At 38.8% G+C, this 24,747-nt stretch overlaps 4 protein-coding genes across 9 annotated transcripts; 2 read left to right on the top strand and 2 right to left on the bottom strand.

Moving 5' to 3' along the window:
* Positions 1-982: 982 nt before the first annotated feature.
* LOC103475734 (ras-related protein Rab-6A) lies at positions 983-10,439 on the top strand. Of its 3 annotated transcripts, XR_014090797.1 has the most exons (9): positions 983-1,299; positions 3,826-3,884; positions 3,966-4,019; positions 4,539-4,644; positions 4,798-4,909; positions 5,666-5,759; positions 6,936-7,029; positions 7,701-7,767; positions 8,969-9,035. XR_014090797.1 is itself a non-coding variant. In XM_008427569.3 (8 exons), the coding sequence occupies exons 1-8, from the start codon at positions 1,230-1,232 to the stop codon at positions 9,031-9,033; spliced, it is 627 nt and encodes a 208-aa protein (XP_008425791.1). In that variant the 5' UTR covers positions 985-1,229; the 3' UTR covers positions 9,034-10,439. The 3 variants fall into 3 exon arrangements, 2 of the variants coding, with proteins under 2 accessions (XP_008425791.1, XP_008425790.1); XM_008427569.3 differs by lacking the exon at positions 6,936-7,029 and having other exon boundaries at positions 985-1,299; positions 8,969-10,439; XM_008427568.3 differs by lacking the exon at positions 5,666-5,759 and having other exon boundaries at positions 986-1,299; positions 8,969-10,439.
* Positions 10,440-11,457: 1,018 nt separating this feature from the next.
* On the top strand, positions 11,458-14,534 carry dnajb13 (DnaJ heat shock protein family (Hsp40) member B13). The gene is made up of 8 exons (XM_008427564.3): positions 11,458-11,659; positions 11,748-11,851; positions 12,127-12,288; positions 12,376-12,524; positions 13,207-13,320; positions 13,653-13,766; positions 13,923-13,999; positions 14,191-14,534. The coding sequence occupies exons 1-8, from the start codon at positions 11,592-11,594 to the stop codon at positions 14,354-14,356; spliced, it is 954 nt and encodes a 317-aa protein (XP_008425786.1). The 5' UTR covers positions 11,458-11,591; the 3' UTR covers positions 14,357-14,534.
* On the bottom strand, positions 14,105-20,297 carry ucp2 (uncoupling protein 2). 3 transcript variants are annotated; one of them, XM_017308659.2, is made up of 8 exons: positions 17,378-20,297; positions 17,114-17,269; positions 16,699-16,897; positions 16,380-16,596; positions 16,116-16,313; positions 15,929-16,030; positions 15,674-15,854; positions 14,105-14,609 (listed from the first exon to the last, which is right to left on the bottom strand). In XM_017308659.2, exons 3-8 carry the CDS (start codon positions 16,810-16,812, stop codon positions 14,495-14,497), a joined length of 927 nt encoding a protein of 308 aa, XP_017164148.1. In that variant the 5' UTR covers positions 16,813-16,897; positions 17,114-17,269; positions 17,378-20,297; the 3' UTR covers positions 14,105-14,494. The 3 variants fall into 3 exon arrangements, with proteins under 3 accessions (XP_017164148.1, XP_008425787.1, XP_017164149.1); XM_008427565.3 differs by having other exon boundaries at positions 16,687-16,897; XM_017308660.2 differs by lacking the exon at positions 16,116-16,313 and having other exon boundaries at positions 16,687-16,897.
* Positions 20,298-20,413: 116 nt separating this feature from the next.
* LOC103475730 (dicarboxylate carrier UCP2-like) lies at positions 20,414-23,165 on the bottom strand. Of its 2 annotated transcripts, none has more exons than XM_008427562.2 (8): positions 23,040-23,165; positions 22,803-22,934; positions 22,579-22,712; positions 22,289-22,496; positions 22,009-22,206; positions 21,830-21,931; positions 21,551-21,731; positions 20,414-21,268 (listed from the first exon to the last, which is right to left on the bottom strand). In XM_008427562.2, exons 3-8 carry the CDS (start codon positions 22,702-22,704, stop codon positions 21,154-21,156), a joined length of 930 nt encoding a protein of 309 aa, XP_008425784.1. In that variant the 5' UTR covers positions 22,705-22,712; positions 22,803-22,934; positions 23,040-23,165; the 3' UTR covers positions 20,414-21,153. The 2 variants fall into 2 exon arrangements, with proteins under 2 accessions (XP_008425784.1, XP_008425785.1); XM_008427563.2 differs by having other exon boundaries at positions 22,803-22,868; positions 23,040-23,164.
* Positions 23,166-24,747: the final 1,582 nt, after the last annotated feature.

Raw genomic sequence — 24,747 nt, forward strand, 5'->3', positions numbered from 1 at the left:
CTTCTCACTTAAAAATGATAGAATAACCATTCTATAAGGTCTTATAGAATCCCTATTTAATACTATTGTGCACAGAGTGCACAAGTTTTAGTAGAATAAAGACTTATGCAGAGCACTCTGAACTAAGTCATCTTGTAAACAGATGACAACTGAACAAAAAAGTCCAATTTCACACTCACTGTAAATACTGCTTTCCCTTAACTGTGATTCCATTTTCTTCACAGAAATAATTATGGCCAATTGGCTTTCTTTTTCTTTTTTTTTTTATAAAAAAAAAAACACGGTTGCCAACAGAGGCTGGCGCCACTGCAGTGAATTTAGAAGCACACACATGCTAATTGCAGTGAGAACTAGAGAACAGAAGATGGTTATAAAGAAAAAGTATTAACCCTTTAATTAATAGTAAGACTTGTTAAAAGAAAAAGTGTCTCTTTGTAATATAGATTTTTAAAATCTATATGATATAGATTAATATATATTTAATATTGGATAATTAAATATATTAAATATATTTTTTTTAAACTTGCAAATGTAATAAATACGAGGAGACTTGTTTAGATAGATTTCGCCTAGCTCTAATAACAAATGATGTATCAGTCACTAATCATGTGAGATATTAATCAAGCCAGCTTCCGGAGAACTCATGATTAGATTATCATAGAAGTTGCTTAGTATGTAAAATCTAAGCTGTGGTGTACGACCGCCCCCTTCTGGACACAGCAAAGCATAACACGTCTTTTCACTTGTGATTCAAATTTTAGACCAGCACTTATCAATGTAAAAAATATGTGCGAATGTGCATTTATCTAAGTTAGTACTATAGGGTTTTAAACACCCAGCAGTATAAATAAAAAAATCCTGCCTTTTCGGGTTAAATTCATCATTTGGTTTCTCAGTCAGAGGACCTAACTTGGTTCTAATGGTGGGTTATTTCAACCACTAGGGGGCAGCATGATTGTCACACGAACAATGTTCACTTTGTGTCTAAGGAAGAAGTTATCCAGCTAGCTGGTAGATAGTCAGAGAGACTGCAGCAATGCTAACTTGGCCGCAGTGGTGACAAGTATCCAACAAGTATTAAAGCTACGAGAGGAAGCTCTGGAGCAACTAGCATCGCCAAGTGGCCATTTATCAGCGTTGGAAAACTAGTAAAACGCCGAGGATAGTGAACCTTTAATAACTGACACCAGCTGCTGCGAAAGCTCAGAAAGTATCATTATATATTAGTCATGTCTGCGGCCGGAGACTTCGGAAACCCTTTAAGAAAATTTAAACTGGTCTTTCTCGGGGAACAGAGTGGTAAGTTTAAACACATCCCGTCGTAACTGGTTGAGAGGAAAGTGGTGCTGATATCTGTATGAAACGTAGCCGAGTTGGATGGCTTGTTGTGGGGATTGACGCCGAGCTGTTAGCCGGGCTAACGTTAGCCGCATATCGTTACACTGACTGTGTTGGCACTTTGGGAGCATTGCGACACTGTTGATGCCGTGTTTGTCCACGCTGGCTGCTTCTTGAACCTGCTCGTCACTCCCTTCCAGATATGACTCTTGATTAAGGAAACTGACGCATTCACGTAGTTGCTCACTCTGACGCGGTGTTGCTCATAGAAAAAAAAAGGGAAAAGTAATAGGAAACTTCGATGACTGGTTGGTTAATTAGTCGGAAACAGGAGTTATAATCGAGAACTGAATCTATTGATAGTGTGTTGTTTTATAAGGAAGCAATACATGTCGGTGAAAGTCCATGAACTATGATCACTGGTATTTTTTCCACCCTTGAGGCACTTCATAATTACTCAGACCTGTCTGGTAGCATTCCTGAAATACCTCATCCTTATTGCCCCCCTCCCTCCCTCTCCCCTTTCCCAGCCTGAGCCCACCTGCCCAGTTTGAATTAAGCTTTAGGAAGGGAATAAGGAATTTTATTTTCAGTGGTACAGTGTTTACTTATTCGACAAGCTTTTTAAAGCTGAGCAACACCACAATGTCCACAGCGGGACACTAAATTTGGTGTTCCTGGTTTTATTTTAATCAAACTTTGCTGTACACATGGAGCTGTAGTTTCCACACAGTAGGATAACCCAGCCCATAATTAAAGAGAACGGATGAGCCACAGGCTTATGTGTGTGCTGGAAAACCACTACTATTCCACATTAAATCATAAATATGATTCCCATTTAATGACTGGGCTCTGGTATTGATGTCAGACAAGCTTTATATTTTATTTTTAATCAGGCAGTAGTACTGTTATACAAATTATAGCTACTCGCTTACAAAAAATGTAAGATGTAATTTATAAGTGCTCCTCAAAAACTTATTTTTTGAATTGGTTTTTGTGAATAAAGACTTTTTAATTGGTGCACCAGCTATACAGTCACCGCTTTTGATTGTTACTTCGTCCTTATGATTAGAAGTAATCAGATAAAAATTATAATTAGCAGGTTAGACCTCAAAGGAAATAATAAAAAAATTGGTATTGGCCTGGGGAAAAATGGGATCTGTGGTTCTGTAGTTTCATTGTTGTGTTGTATACTGGCCTTTTGCTGTGTATGTAGTATTGACCAAACTATTTTTTGTTTAAATATACAGCCAGAAAGCAATGCAAATTTAAAGAGACAACTTAAAAAGAATGTGAAAATTGAAAGTAAGCAAAGTTAGGCTAAAAATCAAACACTCAAAACAAGCATTGTTTACCTGCAATAACTCAGGTACTGTAGATATTTTATCAATTAGTCTATGTGATTCAATTATTGCTGTTTCTATCATGATATAATCTAAAAAAAAGATTATTTTTCCATCTTTGGGTAAGTTTTGTGGTCTCCTCCAGATATAACAGATTGAGTTTGTTTGTCGGGCCGTAATCAGCTGTGGGTCTTTGCGTCCTCAGAACCAGCTGTGTTTACTTTAGCCATGTCTCTGTCACTTGATGCACATTGTAACTGATACTGTAACCTGAGCTCACCAAAAAGTCACAGTGTGTGGCTGAGCACCACAGTCCCAGAACTCAGCGAGAGGTCATAAGATCAGCTGTTAAAAAAAAAAAACACACACACACACACATTTGTTTTGCACTTGTGTACAAGTGATGAGTCTGTATAAAACAGCTCATAAAGCTGGGGTCACGAATATGTAAGTGTGAGATCCTTTTGCGAAAATATAAATAGAAGTGAGAACGCATGTATGAGTGTTTTAAGATAAAAGACAGGTCTTGAATAAATAAAGTCATATGGGTCGATATATTGACTGTTGATGCTGCTTGAATTGCCATTTTCCCAGTTTTTAACTGACTCAGGATGAAATGCTTGTACGCTCAACCAAGAGTCAAGGTCTTAGATTTGTATTTTGTGGGTCAGAGGTTGGACATTTTGAAAGGCGTTGTTATAGATACGGAGCACGAAAAATCAAATACCTTTCTTTAAAAGCTGTAGTTTGCTTTTCCGTTTTAGCAAAGCAGTATTCCAGGTGCTGTAAATGGATTTAATATGTTTCGCCACCATATTTTAAATATTTCAAAAGCAACTCTCTTAAATTTATATCAGAAATGTCATTAGAGATAAGCTAAAAATGGTCTTAGTGTATTAATATTTTTACTAAGGTTAGCTGTGTATGTACAGCAAGTCTGTAGTTTTAGTGTAGTTTTTCTTTGATCTTATTTTGGACTTTACGTCAAACTAAATAATTTGATTTTAATCATCTTGTTGCAGAGCAAAGGCAGTAATTTAGCCCTTTTATTTTGAAAGGTTGTTACTTTGATGGCCTTAAGCAGCTGAACAATCTCCCAGTTTGAACTAAATGTTTTATTTTTTTCTTTCCGTTTGTGTCTCAGTGGGAAAGACGTCATTGATCACCAGGTTCATGTATGACAGCTTCGACAATACGTACCAAGTGAGTCATCACTGTTTTTAAGTCGTCGTTCTTTATGCCTGCGGTGGATGAGTTTATTCATAATTTCTCATCTATTTTCAGGCCACAATAGGAATAGATTTCCTGTCAAAAACCATGTACCTTGAAGACAGAACAGTAAGTTTGTTTCCAGTGCTACAAATGTTCAGGGATTCTCATGTGTGGGGTGATTTTTGTGGTGCTTATTTATTTTTTTAATGGCTTGGTGATTTTGTGATCGGGATACTGTTCCCTCTGGACAGTCCGTATATTCACTGAGTGCTTACTCCTTCAACTTAAGTCTTCTCCGTCTCCTTCCTACCCCTCCATCTATCTCTCATCCCATTTTTTTGAAATGAAAACACCTTACTTGATCAGAAGAAGAGGGATGGTGACAAGTGAAGGGTGATTATTTATTTCTTTACCCTCCAGGCCAGACAGCTTTCTTTCTCTGATGGTCATTCTCGACCTGCATGCCCTACGCTCTGTCTGTTTCTCTTATCTTTTCCCCATCCGTCTTTCTTTATTTGGTTTTGTTTCGATTTGTTTTGGCCACATTAACTTAGCTCATTTATCTGTTTTCTTTTTATTTCCATTCTCTCTTTATTTCTTTTCTTTTTTTTATATTTTTTGTTCCATCCTCTCCCTGGCCCACAGATCAGGTTACAGTTGTGGGACACAGCGGGGCAGGAGCGATTTCGCAGCCTGATTCCGAGTTACATCAGAGATTCAGCCGCTGCTGTCGTTGTGTACGACATTACAAGTAGGTGACACAATATAAGCTCCATCTGTTCAATTATACTTTGCGTACCAAAAACTTCAATTCCATTTCAGACTCTTTAATAAATTTCTAATGTAAAACATGTTTCCATCTCCCTAATAGTGTTGATCTGTTTCCTTGTTGACTTTCATCCAGATGTCAACTCTTTCCAACAAACCACAAAGTGGATTGATGATGTCAGAACAGAGAGAGGAAGTGATGTGATTATCATGTTGGTGGGAAACAAGACAGACCTTGCAGACAAAAGGTTAGTTGTTCATCTTTCCTTCCTTTGTCTTTTAACATTATTAACGTTAAAAGGCAGATTAATATTATTAAAGGGGCATCGTTATGTAAAATTAACTTTTTTGAGTTTTACATCACGTTAAAATGTTATTCCCTCATCAAAAACATACCTGGAGTGTTGCCTTGATTCTTTCATGCATGTTTGAGAAATCATTTAATCTCTTGTCCAAAACGCCTGGGGGCATCAAGGCGAAGCTCCTCCTCTTTTTGAGGCACAACCCCTCCTCTTTGAGGCACAGCTCCTCCTCTTTTTGAGGCACAGTCCCTCCTCACAGGTGGAGGGACTTCTCCAAGCTTCTGCCTCACAGTACACTCCTTCCCCACAACTCTCCCACTCAGCTCCTTCAGACTAGTCGGCATCAATTAGCAAGTGCCTAGTGGAACTATATATCTGCTGAGCTCTTCATATGAGCTATTTATCAGTGTAATTCTGGTAAAAATGTTGTTAAAGGGTTAATAGAGGACAGATGTTGCAATGACACATAATGCTGCCCCTTTAATTACAACTTGCTTGTTCTTAATAACCTTTTAAAGGCAGCATCACATCAGATGAGTTTATTTTTTCTCTTCTTTATGGATGTCAAAGCAATAATGGACTTTATTTTTTCCTCATTTCTGATCTCAGTCTGTAATGCAGGACATATTTATTTCTCCACTATATAAACTTGTATTTTCATCTGTCTGGCTGTGCATCTTTTAACTTCCTTATCTACCACAGGCAAGTATCTATTGAGGAGGGTGAACGGAAAGCCAAAGAACTAAATGTAATGTTTATTGAGACTAGTGCGAAAGCAGGCTACAACGTGAAGCAGGTAAGTGTGTGTCTGAGTCGTGCTCTGAAGTCCTGCTGCTGGTGCTGCAGCTTCTCTGCCAAAAGCTTCCCTATGGAGCAAATAAAGAAAAGTTGCAACTGAGCAAGATTTTTTTTTTTTTTGTTCTTCCAAATGTCCAAATAACTCGTATTGAAAATATTTAGTATGTATGGTACCTTATGCAGTATTCATACCCATTTTTACATTGCAGCCTCTAACCTCAGTGTGTGGTGTTGGGATTGTGTGATAGATCAACACAAACTTGTGCATAAATAATAAGTGGAAGGATAAGGTTTTGTGGATTTAATTAATTTATTTATTTTTAACCAATAAAAATGTGAAAAGTGCAGTGTCGATTTTTATTCAGCTTTTTTATTGAGTCAATAGTTTTTTTGAATCACAATTTGCTGCAATTACAGCTGCAAGTCTATTGGGGGTATCATTCTAGCAGCCCTAGCAAAATTTTTACCAATTCATCTTTTTTTTTTCTAACAGCTCACAGTGGATAGAGAGCATTTATGCACTTTAGTTTTCAATTCTGACACTGATCATTTCTTAGATTTTAGTCATTGAGTCATTTTGACTTAGAAATATTCTTTTAACTAAACCACTTCATCATCACTGGCTCTATGTTTAACATTGTTTTACCTGTAGGAAGGAGAACTGAATGGACTTGTACAGTTTATGTCACACACACCCACACACATACATTTGTGAGCTCCATTTACTAAATCTGAAGGAAGCTGGTTGTATTGTGTTTTTCTTCGCAACACCAGCGTAAAGAGAGCTACTGAAAATTAAAAACCATTCATCATTTCTCTATTTATTATGCACTACTTTGTGTTGGTCTGTCACATATAATCACAACAACACACATTTGTGGGTGTAGAGGAGCAGATTGTCAAAAAGTTCAAGGAGTATTAATACTTTCTGCTGGCACTGCACTGAGCAAACTTTGAATTTAACTGCAACTCAGTACATATTAACATTTGTTCAATTGCACCGGGAGACTTTTGGTTTTTGAGCAGCAGCGCCAGTTGCAGCAAGGAGGAGCACGGCTTATTATTTCACTTCAATATAATCACAGTTTTTTTTTTTTTTTCTTCTGTCTGTGTTTCGATGTCTGTGATGCGTGTCACGGTGGGTGTTTGTGTGTTCGTACGTTGGGACTCGCAGACAGATAACCACAGAAGAAGGAGAGCAGAGAGCGAAAGAGATGAATGTTCTATTTATTGAAACGAGTGCAAAGACAGGCTACAATGTCAAACAGGTAGAGGCTGCGCACGCTTGTGAGTGTGCGTCCACAGCACTCGCTGCCCTGTTTTGATTGACTTCTGTTCTACACGCATGCGTCCTGGGCATGTGCTTTTAAGCGTCTGCTTCCGATGTGGAGCACGATTTTGCTTTCCAAGCTCTCGCCCAACTGTTGTGCGTAATGATTCGGCCAAGTTTTGATCAAACGTCTTCAGGATGGGTACGAGTTTGCAAACCAACGACTGGCCTTTCTTGATTTTCGCAGTAAAGGTTTGTTACTGTGAAATCTTCGTTATGGAAAGTTGTTTCATTTCATGCAGTTTATTGGGGATGTGCATGCTCTGCATCTAGATCAAATTTATCTCATGAGGATCCATCAATAAAAACAATAAAAAGAAAAATTACACCATCAGCGGCTCAGTTGCACTAGAAAGGCACTCCATGTTTTTTTTTTTGTAGACCTCTTGACTTATCAGATGCATGTTCATGCAGGAGCCCCAACACAAGCGCCTTAATCACTGTCAGATTTGACAAAGCTCTGTTGGGTGTGTTCGCTTTGTTATAGCTTGAGGTGAACTTATGCTATAAAACGTCATGTGATCACACACTGCATGCATGCTTGTTTCAACTGGTTGTTCTGTCCTGAAAATATTCCTGACGATATGCATCCGCTTGTCTTTCCTGCAGCTTTTCCGCCGCGTGGCAGCCGCCCTCCCTGGCATGGATACCACACAGGACAAGAATAGAGAGGATAGTATCTTTTGTGTGCTCGTCATTGTCTTCGCCTGACATGACGGAGGAGTTGGGAGGTCTCCTTGCTCTCTAATGTCACCTCATATCAAATCTTGCGTATAATCCTTGCCACGGGGAAAGTCCAGCGCGGCTTTATGACGTCTCACTTTTGTCATTTAACCTATGAGTCGCTTTAGATTTAGTTTTCCAAGGACATCCAGCTGTGGATTTAGTATGATCTAATACGAGCGCCTTCCCCAAAGGTCTAAAGTATAAACAAAGTTTGCAACATGATTGCTCTGCAATGTGTGTGCAGCACATGATTAAAAAGTCTTAAATGTATGTATTTAAAATCAGGGTCTTAAAATGTCTTAAATTCATTTTAAAATGCAAGATGGCCTTGAATATGCCTTAAATTTTGTTGTGGCAGGTCTATTTAACCTCATATTCTATGAATATATATATATATATTTTTTCTCATGGGACTTTTCATCAGGCAACAGTTTGAGGCACATGCAGAAATCTTCAGTGCATTTTGTAGCTTGAGGTGGCTCAGGCTACTGCTAACTAACTGCTAGCTAAAAAGCTAGCTAACTAGCTTTTTCTGCCTACTCTGGATAAGTGCAAATTTATCACCAGCTGACTGGGCAATGTTCATCAAGCATTTGTCTTACCTATTGAAGAATTTTATTTCAACAAAGTTGTTACTGTAGAAGGAAATCCATCTGAGAAGCAGAGTAAGAAACCAATAGAGAATGGAGCCACAGATGCAGCTATGGTGACAAATATGGGAAAAAGATCAAAAGGAATGGCATTTAATGTCTTCAATGTGACTATCTATACATATTCTCACAAGTAGTACCATTTCTTCCTCGAAAGTCTTCAATTCTTTTATTTATACATATATGTTGCGACACAGGCCTTAAATTTAATTGATAATGGTCTTAAGAAGTCTTTAATTTGAGTTGGTGAAACCCTCTGAGTTTTTTTTTACAGATAAAGACAAATTACCAGTGGTAAATCTTAAACATATGAACAAAACCTCAGCTAAAATTATTATTATTATTATTTAGTGTTTAGCATGTCTTTTATAATCACTTTGTTCAACATCCCTTTCCCCTGGTTATTTCCTGTTTAGATGTTGGCTGCAGTGTTTTAGTTCCTCTTTAAACCGGCGCATATTTTCTTGTTCTGTGTTGTTCCTTAATCCACCAACCCTGCAGTGATCGACATAAAGCTGGAGAAACCGCCCGAGCAACCGGTCAGCGAAGGAGGCTGTTCCTGCTAGAGTTGTCAGCCGTGCTGCAGGCATTTTCCTGGAAGCCGGTCTTTCTGTAAATCTCCCCTTCACTACACCCGCCTCCAGGCCCCAGTCCGACTGAGAACACTACACACCCGTTACCTTCGGCCATTGTGACTCCACCCGCGCTTTCATCCTGAAGCTCTGAAAGCCACATATCACTAAAACTGAACATCACACTGTATCTGACATATGTACTGAAACCTCAGACACACGTGGAGCTCACCTCTACATAGAGCTCCTGTTTTCATTTCAGAAGAATATGATGTTGTAGATGTTATCGGTCATAATGGTGTATTTCTATACATTTTCTTTTTTTCCCCAAACCAAACCGAAAGCGAATGTCTGCTGTAAGTTGTCTGTCCAGGTTTGTGTTTTAAGAGGGAGAATATTCATTTTAACAGAAGAGCACTGCTTTAAGCCTAGTAAACTGTGTGAATATTATGTGCATTTATCACTTAACATAATTTATGCCGTGGAGAAAGATTTGGAAGACTTTCTGATTTTTTTAAATTAGTGGTGAACAAACTTCTTTTATTAATCGAGTACAGTGTGGGAATTTAAGTGGGAGCATGTTGAGTTTAATTACTATCACACAATCTCTATAACTGTGATGCAGCTAAAGTCGGAGGCAGAGACCTTTACTCTAAAAAATTATGTTGCCTGAGCTGTCAGAGAATATTCTGTCATCGTTTTATAAGCACATATTATGAAAACGCATCATATTCGCACTACATTATTTTTAATAAACATACCACAATATGTCAGCCTCATTCACCGTCCTCTGAGGGTTTTTTTTTTTACTTCAGCTTTTTCCTTAAAGTTTCATAGACTCCCCCCTTTCCCCCCCATTGATTGTAGTTTTAAAGAGAGGATTTTCACTTAAAACCCAACACAAACTCTATGGCTGGGGAAAATTTTTACCTTTTTAGGCTAAAATTGTAGAGGGCTTCCTTGGCGTCATTTTTTGTATGATATTGTTTGAACACTTTCAGAACTTTGTTTTTATTTTTGCTTGTTTCTACTTTTTGGCTTTGATCTTTTATTAGTGATTTATCAACACATGTATTTAATCTACAATGACTTGAAATATTTATTTCTTTTGGATTTATGCTTTTTTTTTTTTTTTTTTTTTATGACCAGTAATATTTTCCCTTGTGGTAACGAGTCCTGAATCGCTACTAAGATATGCATTCTTCCGGACGAGCTTTTGCAGAGTCTGTGACGGATTCTGCTGTTTGTCTGGCAGCTCTGGGTGGGAGTTCGATCATACTGATGATATTGTGCAATTCTTGTGAGAACTTATGCAGGAGAGTCCAGTATGTATAGTATAGTTGTTAACATTTCTGTCTGGAATGGTTTTAAATGAAAGAATAAATTTACACTTCTCACAACTGATGTAATTCATGTGTCACACATTTTAAAAACACCTAATAATGACTCTTATATCCCTCATAATTCAGCGTTGACTTGCTGTATGTAAATCGGGTACAATAGTCTATTTAAAAGAAACAAAAATGTTTATTTGAACTGGTGTCGAGGTAAACTATATGTCTAGATTCTTTAAGACTCCATATTTGTCATACAGTAAAATACCAACATTTAGTGTGCCTTGCAAAGTGAAAAGTATTTCTGTCACTTCAAGTCCCACAACCAAGTGGATTTTATGTAAAAGACCAACACAAAGTACAGCACAAATTAAATGACCAGGAAATTAAACATGGTTTGCACTTTTTTTTATATAATACAATTCTAAAAAGTGCTTGTTTTTAATTAGTTCAATCCCTCTTGCTCAATAATGTGCACATTTGCTAGAACTACATGGAATTAAATTATACTTTGAAATAAACTAACATCTTGTAGCCATGACTGAAGGTTTAAAGTTTGAATCTTGCTGAACAGTGAACAGGCTGCTTCAACCATCTTCTATGGTTCATTAGCTATGATCAGCCTCCCTGTTTCCACTGCAGAAAATAATTGGAATCCCCACAGCATAATGCTGCCACCACGTTTCACCATGACTAGGGTCAGCTTTCTTCTATACATGGAGCTTTGCATGTTTGATGAAGTGAGTATGAACAAATATAAGCACGCCATTTTAATAGCTTTGGTGTCACAACATAGGATAATTTCAGAGACTGATGCAACAAACTGATAAAAAAAGAAAATACTAAATAAAATACAAATTAGCATACTATTTTAAAGTTTTGTCACTGCACCACAAATAAGTAAGAAATACGAATTGAGCTGCTGTCTCAAGAATTATTGTATCAATAGTTGCACTGGTAATATTAATTTATTATTGGTCTAGAAAAATAAAAAGTGCCTTTGACCTGTTTTTGCGGTTTTTTGTTGCATTTTTATCTGCTGTTCGGGCGCTTTAGAACGTCTTCAAACCTCGCGAGAGCATTCTAGACTTTCCTCACCATGGCAACCAACATCAACACGCACTGGGCTGCTTCGTCTGGTTAGCTCGATTTTCCAACGTAAGTTGACGTTTTGTGCTTTCTCGGATAGCTAGCAGGCTGTACGCGTTTAACCTCACCATGGACCGTGATTACTACGAGATTCTTGAGCTAAACAGAAACGCAACAGATGCAGATATCAAAAAGGCGTAAGTTTCACTTACTTTTTTTATTTTTTGTTTTTTAAATCAGACTGTCTTTGGAAACGTTACAGTTTTTATTATCATATTTACGTAGATACCGACGTCTTGCGTTGAAGTTTCACCCGTGCAAAAACAAAGAAGCTGGAAGCAGGGAGATATTCTGCCAGCTGAGTGAAGCCTACGATGTTCTCAGTGACGGTGAGTTTATTCAACGGAATCCACACTGAATGCTACAGCTTGTATCTTACAAACTGCTCCCACAATGCCTTGCGAAATTATTTATATTCATGGGGTGTTGGTTTATTTAGTGTGCTAAATACAAATATATGCAACACTTTTTTAAACGCTAATAAAAAAAATACATTTATAATGTTCCTTCCTCTTCACTACGCTGTTGGTCTAATATCCATCAAAATCACATTAAAGTTGATTGTTGTAAATTGGCAACATTTTACATATCTATTCCTTTCCAGCAAGAAAAAAGGCAACTTATGACAAATTTGGGGACGAGGGACTCAAAGGTGGTATACCTGTAGAGTTTACCAGCAGTGGAGCTTGGTCCTCCAAATATACCTACCATGGCATTCCTGAGAAAACATTCAAGCAGTTCTTTGGAGGTGACAACCCATTTGCAGGTGAGAAAAGTGCATTCAAAGTTTATATTGTGCCTTTTGTTTTTAATTCAAAGCTGCTGAATTTATTGTGTTTTGTCTTTCCTGCAGACTTTTACACCATAGAATCAGCTCTTCAGTACAGCTCCCTGGTGGTAGGAGTTGAGAAGAAACAAGATTCTCCAATAGAGAGAGATCTTCCTTTGTCCCTGGATGATCTTTTCCACGGATGCATAAAGAAGATTAAGATTTCTCGCAGGGTAGATGCTACTAACATATTAGAGAGGTGTTTTTTTTTTCCTTCCTCTGCTCAGTGCTCTCCCCACGTTACATCATTCATATGTCCATTAAATTGAGTGCTTCTGGAGTGCTGTGATTCTTAAAGTGGTACAAGTCACAACAAAGACATTAATCCAACAATATGTCAAAACACAAAAAAATGCTAGATTATAATGTACAGCTAGAGGACTGGTCAGAAGTTTGCATACGTTTGTCTTCAGCATGTCTTTTGATGATGTATCTTTTAGGTTGATCCAGTAATACGACACAAGTTTTGGTTTATTAAAGAAAAAATAAAAAAAACTATTTAATGAACAAGTTTGGGTTTATTGTGGATTTTCTTTAATCCACACAAGTTTTGAATCATTGTCCGCACTGTTTCCGTGGGGTTTAAGGGCTTGGCCTGTCCGGAAGACGTTAACTTCCTGTATTGACTTCCAAACCAGTTTCTGTGTATGTTTTAGATCCTCATCGTGTTGGAGCAACACTTTGCGTGCAAGCTTCAAACATCAGGCTTTTTGACGGTCGTTCTTCATCATCTCTGAGCTATGATAGAAATGTTCAAACAAATAGACCAAAAATGTGCATCCTGCTGTAGAATATGGTGGTTTCCTTATTATTGAAAAGTGGGCGTTTCTACATTCTGTCGTGTGTGTGTTGCAGGTTATGAATGAGGATGGAGAAACTTCCAGTATCAAGGACAAGATTCTGACTATCGAAGTAAAACCTGGATGGACGGAAGGCACCAGAATCGTTTTCACCAAAGAGGGAGATCAGGTATACTCTATGTTTTCATACACTGTGCAGTATTTCTTAGCATATGTGTTGAGTATTATAGCCACTGACAAGTATGCTTTGTTGAAAATCGTTTTTAGGATTTCACATATACACATTGTCATGTTTTACAATATATGAACAGGTTGTTGTGCTTTAACTCTATTTATGTTTGTTTTTTTGTGTATTTTTGTGCTATTTGGACAAAATAATTTCCCTGTGGGGATGAATAAAGTAATCTTGAATCTTGAAAGGTCAGATTTGGGGAAATTCAAACTCGTCCAGGCGTCGTCCTTCTAGACCAGGTCTGTCATCCTGTTGTGTTTTATCTGCAGGGACCAAACTGCATCCCTTCAGACATTGTGTTTATAGTGCGGGAGAAGCCTCATCATTTGTTTACGAGACAGCTCAGCGACCTCATCTACAAGGCCAGGATCTCTCTGGAGATGGTGAGTCATGTCTTTGTTTGTTGTCTGCCATACTTGTGTCCTTTTCTTCCTTTTTTCCCCCCCTTCCTTCAAATATGAAAATATCAGTTTTAGGAACAATGCAGTAATCAGAAGAAGCTCTACAGTTGCAGTGTTAACATATTCCTCTCCCAACAGGCCCTGACTGGCTTCTCTGTGGATGTGGAGACGCTAGACGACAAGCTGCTCACCATTCCTATCAATGACATTGTGCAGTAAGTGCTTTCTTCATGTAAAGGCCTACCGTACGGCATTCATTTGTTCTTCTGGATTTTGCAGTAGTTTCCTATTAGAGGTCAAAGATCAACAACAAACACAGATGGTTTTAAAGATACAGTCACTCTGCAGTCAACTGTATGTTTTAATATCAGCACCACTTTCTTTTTTTTCCCCCGTGATGAACCAGCCAGTCGTACAAAAAAGTGCTGAGTGGAGAGGGAATGCCGCTGCCGCAGGATCCGACCCAGAGAGGAAGCCTCATCCTCACCTTTGACATTGAATTTCCTGAAAAGCTCAGCGCCGACAGCAAGCAGATGATCAAACAAGCTCTTAATCTGAAATATTCACCCTAGTTTAGCGAAACGTGTTGCACTCCCAGGAACTTAAAAAAGGTTTTTACTGCATTAGGTATGAGCTGAAGTGTTCACTGAAAGAAAGCTAAATGGGAGGCAGCTGTGTTCCAACAGCAGCCCTCAGGTAAGCTTCAGTGTTTACAATAAAGCTGTTCGGCTGTGATTCGCCGCCATCAAACCTCGCTTCAGCTGCTCGTACGTGACGAACATCACCACGTTCCAGGAGCCCAGCCGTAAGAACGATGGCGTGAAGCTGAATCGGGAGGAAACAGAGAAGCATTGTGCTTTATCAGCCTTTTGTTACAGCCACCAAGAGCCAAAAACACCACAATGCAGTGAATTAGTCAGCTGATAAACATTTATAAAATAGATCACAGTATAAATTCTGTATCTGGTACAGCCATCTGTATGTTTTGTAGATCTAGAGACCCATAAAGTCAATTAAACTGTCACCTTGGATTGCAAACCAAATATCTGTATTCATACCAGCGCAAGCCCCGCCCACAAACTACTTAAATATCCCATTCGAGTAGTTCATATTGAAATAAAGTATTTAATATTCTAATGAACAATATAGATATGGATTATGTTCACAAAAACGTTTAGAATTATTTGAGCAAATTAAGACTTTTTGTCATCAGGAATTTATTTTATCTGTCAGTTTGAATCCTAGTGGGCGGGGCTTATACTGCTGCAAACAAAGTTTGAAGTCGATAAGGTGTGTAAAGTAATCAGATTTATTTAATACCTTTACATGAGCCATAGGAACAATTAAAATTATTTCACACAGTACTGAAAATAAAATAAGATTGAATAGATAATTGAATAAGTTTAAAAAATATTAACATTAACGGAATTACAATTTTAAGTGTTGGGTTAGACATTTATTATGTAATTAAAAATTATATACACATGTAAACAGTTATTAAACAACAGACTTATTTAAATAAGTGACTTTTCTGAAAGATTTACCATAAGAATGAGAATATCAAGCGTCAAAAGTGCCGCAATCAGAATTAGAATAATATTTAGATTTTTAAGTAATTTAAATAAAACTGCAAGTACACTCAATAAAAATAAATATAGAATTTATGTAGGCTATATGTGTATACTTACAAATACACATATTTATTTTTATTCAATAAAAACAAATATATAAATTGTATATATTTTTTTTTTTTTATTGAATGTATTGATGGTTTTATTTAAACTACTTAAAAATCTAAATAATCTAATTCTGATTGTGGCACTTTTGACCCCCTATATTCTCCTTCATACAGTAAATCTTACAGAAAAGTCTCTACAGCCTTGCCTTACCCCTTATAAAAGGCGAGCGGACCCTCTTTGGCCATCATGGCGGCAGCACAGTTGAGGACGCTGCTGTACTGGCCCAGAGTGGAGTTCATGTATCTGGTTTTGACCACATCCACTGGGGAAGCGATCACAGTTGTGCACAACCCGGCGCCAAAGGCTGATACGAAGTGGCAGGGCAGGTTGTCTGTGGAGTACAGGATAAGCTGCAGCTCCAGATTCACACCAGTGTTTCACGTTGGACCAAAGCCACTACTTTACCAGAGAGGGGAGTGGAGGTGAGGAGGAAATCCTTAATGAAGTCGTATGTCACCAGCTCTGTGCAGTTAACGATGGCGTTGCGGGCGATGTTGGGGCCTGTGCCTGAGCGCACACACGCGTTTGTCAAAAAGATTTTTAAAAAATTAAACGGCAGTAATTAAGACAGCATCTCTTAGGCGTAAGTAACCTTTCCAGAGACCACGGATGCCCTCCTCCTTAGCAATGGTCTTGTAAGCATCAATGGTGCCGCAGTAGCGCCTTGCGTACTCATTAGACCTGGCCTGTGCCTGAAAACGGACTTTCACCACATCTGTGGGCTGAGCCAGAGCCACAGCCATCCCTCCTGTGGTGCATCCCGCAAGCAGACGACTGCCGATGCCGACGTCTGAAAATTTGATATTCATTTTTTGACTCGTGTTAAGTTAAAATATTCTGAGTCACAGGAACTTACGATCAGATCCTTTAGTGTAGAACTGCTTAACAGAGTCGTAGAGACCAATGCGGACAGAGGCAAAGCTCATCTGCCTCTGGAGCCCTGCAGCCAGCCCGCTGTACAGACTCAGAGGCCCCTCTGTGCGCACCATGGTGACGATGGTACCAAACACGCCCCGATATTTTACTGCAGGAACTTTCCCCATCGCTTCAGAGATGCTGGCCTCCCCTTGGACCTGTGTAGGTAGTGAAAGAAATCACACTGGCTAAACCGATAAGGAACGAAATATGGCGTTTAAGCTTTAAGATGCAGAACGTTAACATGCCTGCAGCCGCACTTTGGCAGTATCCAGGGGAAAGGTGAGCAGGTCGGCAATGCAGGCTGCAGTTCCTGCACCTACAAACTTTACAGCTGCTGTTGGAGGCACATCCACTGGCTGAAATCCAACCATGTTTTTTCTTTTTTTTTTCTTTTTCCCCCTTTGGATTAAAACTAAAATTCAATGGCAGCGTTGGACATTTATCTGATCCAAAATTCTGAAATAAAACAGACTTTCCATTAGTAAATCTATTCCACATTGCCAAGCAGAATAAAATTTTTTGTGCTTAATGAATCTCCATGGCATGCTTGAGACTTAATTTTCTAGCGATAAGTGATGCATCTTTCTGACGCAAGTAATACGTTAACTTGTAAACTCTTACTTTTCATCTATCCATGTGTTAAACGAAACGGATGGAATGCTTTGCTCTTACCTTTGCTGGAACAGTCAGTGCGACAGAAACACAGAAGATCAGGATTCTCTGAAGGTGTCTCTTTGGCTGAACTTTGTTCCAGCTATAAACCAGCTTCCTTGTTTTTCCATAGAAGATCTTGCAGAAATGATGTCAGTTAAAATCATACTCCGAGTCCTGACAGAGCAAAGCGTAAGTCTGAGAGCAAGGCAACAGTTTGACAAAATTTAAAAAAAGCTGCAAATATAGACAAATATTTCAAACAAACAAAAAAACAAATTTTACCTTTATATGTGATTTGTTAAGATTAAGATGCGTCTTTAGGCGGCACTGTCTGAATGGATCTGAAGTGATGACTGGGGAAAAGTGCAGCAGTGTGGAGAGAAACGGAGAGAGCGAGTGCCTCTATAAATGCTGCTGTGATGCTGTTACATAATGGTGCAACACGTGTTTTCTGTGGTATCTTATAGGAACAATGTTTGCTGATCAATCAGGACAGAAGAGGCTGACCAACGCCGTCTGAGTCTATTTGTATATGGATGTAGACTGTAGAGCAGTTTTGTCTCCTGTCTGTGTTACTAATTAAATTTCCACATAACATTGTAACTTTAGCAAACAAGGCTCTTCATTATACTTTTATAAAATAAAGTAACAACAAATCTAAATTATTACTTCTTCTTTTTTTGTTTAAGTCAGCCGTTTAATGGTGGGAGTGTTGTGTATTATTAAGTAAGCGCTGAGTCATGCTGAACATACAAAAACACAAGGAGCGCCAGATTGGAGCCATATGTCTCGACCCATAATCGTCTAGCCACCAGTTTCAGTCAAAAACCTCCTCCAGGTTTTTTTTTCTTTCTTTTTGCTTTGTCTAGTGATTAACTACCACTCTGTCATTAATCTTAATTAAGTCCGCAGTTGTTATAGATATCCGAGGAAATTTTGTCACATTACAACCTCAATCTTTTTTCTGGGATTTTATGTGGCAGGTAATCAAAGCTAGTACAGATTTAGAAGGAAGATTATATATGGTTTTAATTCTTTTAATGGTTTAAAAAAAAAAGAAGATAAAACTGTTGTGTGCATTCACCTGCTAAGAGTCGACACTTAGTAGAACCAAACTTCACTGCAATTACAACTGCAAATCTTTTTGTGTAATGTCTCCACTAGTTTTGCACATAGAGGCAAAAAATCTTGTTTTTTGCAATATTACTCAAGCTCGGTTTGATTGGATGGAGATTCTGTGAATGGCAATTTTCAAGTCTTTCCACAAATCCTCAATTAATTTATGTATGAACTTTGATTAAGACATCCTAATACCTCAATGAGCTTTATCTAATCCACTCAGTTGTAGTTCTGGCTTCATATTTAACATATTAATAATTCACTTTGACTCCATCTTTAAAATCCACTGGCACAAATACTGGAGTGAAATTGGACAGCAACCTTGCCAAAGTATGCAAGGCCGTCTTAAATGTCTTTTTTCGGTAACACTTTATTTGAAGGTCAAGTTGTCTTTCTTATGACAACTTGGCATTAACCAAGAAACCATTACTGTTTAAACTTTACCTTTAATAACATAAAGACACCTAATTTTTAAAGTGCAATCAGTAATACTTTTAGAACAAATTTATATCAGTAATGATTTCTTGGTTAATGTCAAGTTGCCATAACAAAGACATTTTGAATATTGTCGACTTTGTATTAAAAGTGTCATGATTTACCGAATGACGCTTTATGACAACAGTCATAAATATTCATGAAGGCTTATTCATGTTCATGACATGTGTTATGTCATGTTTATGAAAGTGTCATGTCAGTCTTATTCACCCCCCTTCAAATAAAGTGTTACCCTTTTTTCTGTGGCGTTTGACACAACATTAGTTGGTTCTTCTTCTGTATGAACTGTTGTGTTGTCTAGAATTGTTTTATGTATCTACTTTTCTTTTTGCTTACTCTTCAGATGCACTTTTGTGAACCATTGTTTTGTTTTCAAGTGTGCTTTATAAATGAATCGGATTGGGTTGGATTAGGTCAATGTGCTGCAAGAAGATGAACCTTTCTCTCTCGAGTCTTTTGCAGTTTCTCACAGGTTTTCTTCCCATCAGCCCTGAGCTTTGCTGTCACTCTGGAACGTACATCACAAATCTGAAAATCACGTTTTTTCTTTACTTTACAATTATGCTCTACTTGTTCTCTCACATTAGAATGCCCCCCATACCCCCAAAAAAAGCTATGAAGAAAGTTTCCATAGGATAAACCAAAGACTTCAAATGTTAATTTGCAAAGATATTTGAAGTTTGCTGTTGTAGTTAATTTTTTAAAGTGATATTTGTTTGAACTGCACTGTCTGTCTCATCCAGATAGGCTAGTGGTCATTAGACAAATATAGAAGAAGCAGACGTGATATCTGAGAATTGTGAAGTGCAGCGTTATTACCCAGGGCTCGGGTACATGTTGTCCTACATGTATCGCTGTAAGATGGCGCTGTCCCACTATGTATCTCACTCACCCAGCCGTGAAAATAGATCATGCTGCTGTTCTTCACTGTAGCCGATACCAAACCCTTTCCTGATCAGACTTCATGCCTTTTTATGGACAGTCGATATTTTTTCTTGGGGGGGCAGTTTGAAATCTTTAAATAATTTGTAACTTCAGAAACTTTAGATTTGTCACATATTACTGGATCCAATAGTTAGTATTAACAGCGGAGACACAAGCTTACTATTATCATGTAGGATATTATGTAAGAGTGCAATTCTTGTCCCATCTCTAGTTTAATGACAAAGTGCACAACTAACAGAGCTGAAATACAATTACGTTTCAGACTAAATTTTACTTGATATTTTTAGCTTTTGAGTTGTGCAAAATATATTTCATGACCCATGATTTATTGACCAGCAATAAATCATGCAACTAAACATGAATGTGTTTACAGTTAGCAATCTACTCCTAGCCACACACCCAAAGCAACAGTGTAAACATTTTTGGCAATATTGACAAAGGAGGTAACACAAAAGTGAAATGGTCAATGTTCTTGTGGAAAAACTTCTTCTAAATATCAATTCTCATTCAACAGTGCTGTTGACGTGCCTGGAGAGTTTATCACTGTAAACCAGTGGTTCTTAACCTGGGTTCAATCGAACCCCAGGGGTTCGATGAGTCGGTCTCAGGGGTTCGGCAGAGCCTCTGCCGCGGAGGTAAAGACAAACATGTGCAAAGTCGCCCCGCTTTGCCATCACTTGCTGCAGAGGATCACGTTACATTGCTTAGCCAATCAGAGCTGTGGAGGAGCACTGATTGAAGGAGTTCCACTCTCAGCAATGATTTGAACTTGTGTCTTTATTTACTTCAGCAAAGCTCACAGTTTTTACCAAATTCTGTTGCTTTTGGTGTACTTAAAGTGGTTCCAGTTTCTCTCGTTGACCAACCTGTTGAAACTGTGGCAAATTTTATTGGTTGTTCCTGGACAGTCAGCTCAACTTTGCTGAAAACACTAACTATATTTTGAAGAACTATTCTCAGAGACTCTACCTTTTAAGAAGACTTAGTGATCATGGGGTGACCCAACTAGACTCTTGCTGGGTCACCCCTATGTCTTGAATTTGGGGGAAAACAAATCATATATTATTTATCACTACAGAAGGGTTCAGTGAATGCGCATATGAAACTGGTGAGTTCGGTACCTCAAAAAAGGTTAAGAACCACTGCTGTAAACATAAAAAATAAACATCATCAGACATCTTGTTGAGCAAAATTCAGCTATACTGATATGTAATGGAAGCTCTGGTCATATCAATCCTGATGAATTGTTGTGCTGTAATCTGTGAATCCTCCTGGTCTTGCAGGAATGTTCCTGATTCTTTTGTCACCCAAGTCTTCATTGGCAGATGGTGAAGTACAGTACCTGTCCTCAAAGGCCAGATCACCACCTAACTCAACAATTTTCCCCACCACTTCTTCACTTCCAGCTGTGTGGCACACTTTTTCCTCATTGCATCACGCTGCTTGTCATGACTTTTGCATCTTCGCATTCTTGCCATAAAAGTCCCGAGGAGCTTCGATCAAAACGGCGACTCCCAGTACTGCTGTGCTCTGGTCATACCCCTTTTAATTTGTTCATATGTCACAAACATGACGATATTCCAAGATCCAAGACGCAGAAAAGAAGGCATGAATCTAGAAGAAGCAAAGAAGGGGAATTTAAGGAGGTGGAACTGGCATGTTGTGTTTTTTTTACACTCCAAAAACTGCTGGGGTATTTCTTTAACCCAAAGCCAGGGTCGTTAGAGCAGGATAAAATTACACCCAGTTTGTTAATTTAGAGAAGAGAGCAAGTTTGTTTAGGTTTAATAACACCAGACCCAACCACAGCAATGATGCCAAATTTCTCCACATTTGGTTGGTTTTTCCACCCAGCAGTTCTTAAAATGCAGCTTTAATTTTCTTTTTAGCTTTTACCCTTTATAGAAAGCTGCAGGTCCTTCGCTTCTCAGCATCATCAGAGCGCAGTTGACGGCGCTGGCATACTGTCCATTTCCTGAGTTCATAAACCGTGTTTTAACCACATCTACTGGAGACGCCACTACAGTTGTGCAGAAGCCGGCACCGAAGGCAGCTGTGAAGTGGCAGGGCAGGTTGTCTGTGGGAGAACAGAACATGAGTTACTTCCTGTGACAAGGATTTGTGTGTTAGGATTTTTCAAACGATGGCAGTCAGTCGATTGCTTCTTTCGCTCACCTGTCATTAGGTCATACTTCAAAATGAGTTCTTTGATCATGTCGTAGGTGACCAGTTCTGCACAGTTTACAATGGCATTCCTGGTGATGTTTGGCATGCAGCCTGGGAGAAAGAATATTGTTCAAACCTCTGGTGTTTTTTTATGTGTGGAAGTAACATGTTGAGTGAAAAAGCAATACCTCTCCAGAGTCCCCGAACTCCTTCGTCTCTGGCAATCGTCTTATAGGCGTCCAGGGTGCTGTTGTATCTCCTCTCGCCATCGGCCACTCGCACCTGGGCTTGGAAACGCACCTTCACCACATCTGTTGGTTGTGCAAAAGCCACAGCCATGGCCCCTGTGGTGCAGCCCGCCATGAGTCGGGTAACAATCCCAGCACCTGAGCGGCAAGGATGTTAGGACCTACTAATACAATACGAACTGCATCGTTCTTTCACCTTTTTAAAATACATAAAACTCACTCTCTGTGCCTCGAGTGTAGAATTGCTTCATGGAGTCATAAAGGCCGATCCGAACGGACGCGAAGCTCATCTGCCTCTGGAGACCGGCTACCAGTCCGTTGTAAAGACTCCTGGCTCCTTCTGTGCGCACCATGGTTTTGATGGTTCCGAACACACCCCGGTACTTCACCACACTGGATCCTTCAACCTTCTGAGACTCGCCCTGGATCTGGGTGCATTGTGGCGCTTATGAGTCTTTAGCAGCACATAAGTAAAACATCTAGAATCATGGCTGCATGAGGTGTATCTACCTGCAGTCTGACTTTGGCCGTATCCAGAGGAAAGGTGATAAGGTCAGCAATGCAGGCTGCCGTGCCTGCTCCAAAGAACTTGATGCCTGCAGAGGGCACCACGTCGGTCGGCTTCACTGCAACCATTTTTATTTCTGGAAATGGTACAAAAACGGACACCTTTGCTCTTAATGCCATGTTCCTTCAATTGCAGCCTTAGACTTGCATTAAGTGGTTGCGCCTACCTTTACAAAATGATGTGGAGAAGTTTCAAGTTTTCTCAAGAATGTGACAGGGCTTTGGGAAGGGTTCTGTCGATGAAAAACCTTTGGCCATAAACTTTCTCAGAAGTGAGCCAGCCAGCATACCAGTGCTCACTAAAACAGGCAAGTAATCATCAGTTTGAGCGTCTCAAGCCATTTAGACTAAATTTAACATTCTGTTATACCGATTAAAAGCGTCAGTTACCATATGGCATTTACCTTGAAGATTTTCCTTGAAGATTTTAATCCAATTGAAAGCAAAATGATAAGTTCCTCAGTATCCTTAGTCCAGTACGTCCTGCTGGATGCTTACTGTTTCTCTGAGGATGGAGACGGCCCCTCAATTTATAGGCACCTTTTGCACATGACCTGTTAGCAGCCCAACAAGTTTATCCACACCTATTTTTTGACCGTCATGTATACCAGTCTGTGACACAGCAGGATATCTGAGCTCTTGTTGATCTGACTCTACACATGTCTTTATAAAGGACTGGCACTGATGTGCACTCACTGACATTTACATCATTTTCATGTCATTTTTCTAAACTTACTTTAACTTTTTTTATAATAATAATAATGTGAAGCATGTATAAAATTGAAACTCTATATCCAGAGCTTGTTGTTTACAGTACATTTCCACATTAACTGTAAACATTCCAGCTTGTATTTCAGGACAGACGTCACAGAGTGTGCGCTGTTTTTCCATTGGATAACTTGCACAGCCTATCAAGCTCAGAGGTGTGTACTCTAAATGTTTTAATGAGGCACATGCTCTATCATGATGTTGGTGCCCAACAAGAAAATTCTGATCCATTTCAGAAGATCTTGGAATTTCACCAACCCTCCAATGAGGACAAAGTTACGAAACTGCCCCGACGTTAATGAGCGGCTCTGCTTCTGCCTCAGCCAATCCTAAAAATGGACCACTGTGGGTGGATGCCACATCTGAGTGCAATCACTTTGACATCCCAACCAGTCATGTTAACTGCAGCCAACAAAAAGTCAGGATGCAGAACAGAAAGTGTTAAGAGAGGGGAGATACTTGGGAGGCAAAGGGTTAGAATAGCTTATGTCTTTGTGACTTTCCACAGCAGCTGCTGGGTCTTGATAGGCTTATGTAAAAGCAGACAACTGTGCCCTCACAAATATTTGATTACTTAATAGCTGTTACATGAGGCAGCATTATTTCGATCCCTCAAATTGCAAGTGTTTCATCTGCAGCTTTAAAGCACTTTGAGAAGCTATTCATACGCCTAGAACTTTTTTGATTTTTTTTCCATTTGTAAACTTAAACTTTAATGTATTTTCTTGGGATTTGTGTGACAGTCCATCTGTGTGTAAGTTATCTTCACAGATTATATTGATTTTGATGTCAACTGGACAACATCCCTAAACATACAGCCAGAGATGCAATGCAATAGTTTCGATCAATCACAGGGTGTTCATCTGTTGGAATGGCCCAGTCAAAGTCCATTTCAACCTTTCAGATTCTTATTTATGAAATGATTTTTTTCTTATTATACTCCTTCTACTTTAAAATTAGGCTCTGATTTGTTTTAGTTTGTCGCATAAAATGCCAATAAAGCTTATTCTGGTCTAATAGTAATCGTGTCAGGATGCAATCTTAAGATGTCTTTTTTTGCAAAGCAACCATCCTCTAAATACGGCATGCCTGAAATGCCAAATACAGGACACATAAAAAAAAATCTGCCATGTCAAAATGTTCCATAGGTTGTTTATTTGTTTTCCATATGGGATGACTTCATATACCATGGGATGAGCTTCTCAAAATCCTTCAGCTTTATTTTGTAAACAAGTCTGCTGACAATAAAGTCACTCTTTTCCTACTGTTTACATTACATCACCGAATAATATATTTACTGTTTTTCAACCATAAAGGTTAGTTACTTAGTGATGCATAAGATTA

The sequence above is a fragment of the Poecilia reticulata genome, chromosome 14 (assembly GCF_904066995.2).
Source record: "Poecilia reticulata chromosome 14, P_reticulata-male-v2, whole genome shotgun sequence".
Lineage (NCBI taxonomy): Eukaryota > Metazoa > Chordata > Actinopteri > Cyprinodontiformes > Poeciliidae > Poecilia > Poecilia reticulata.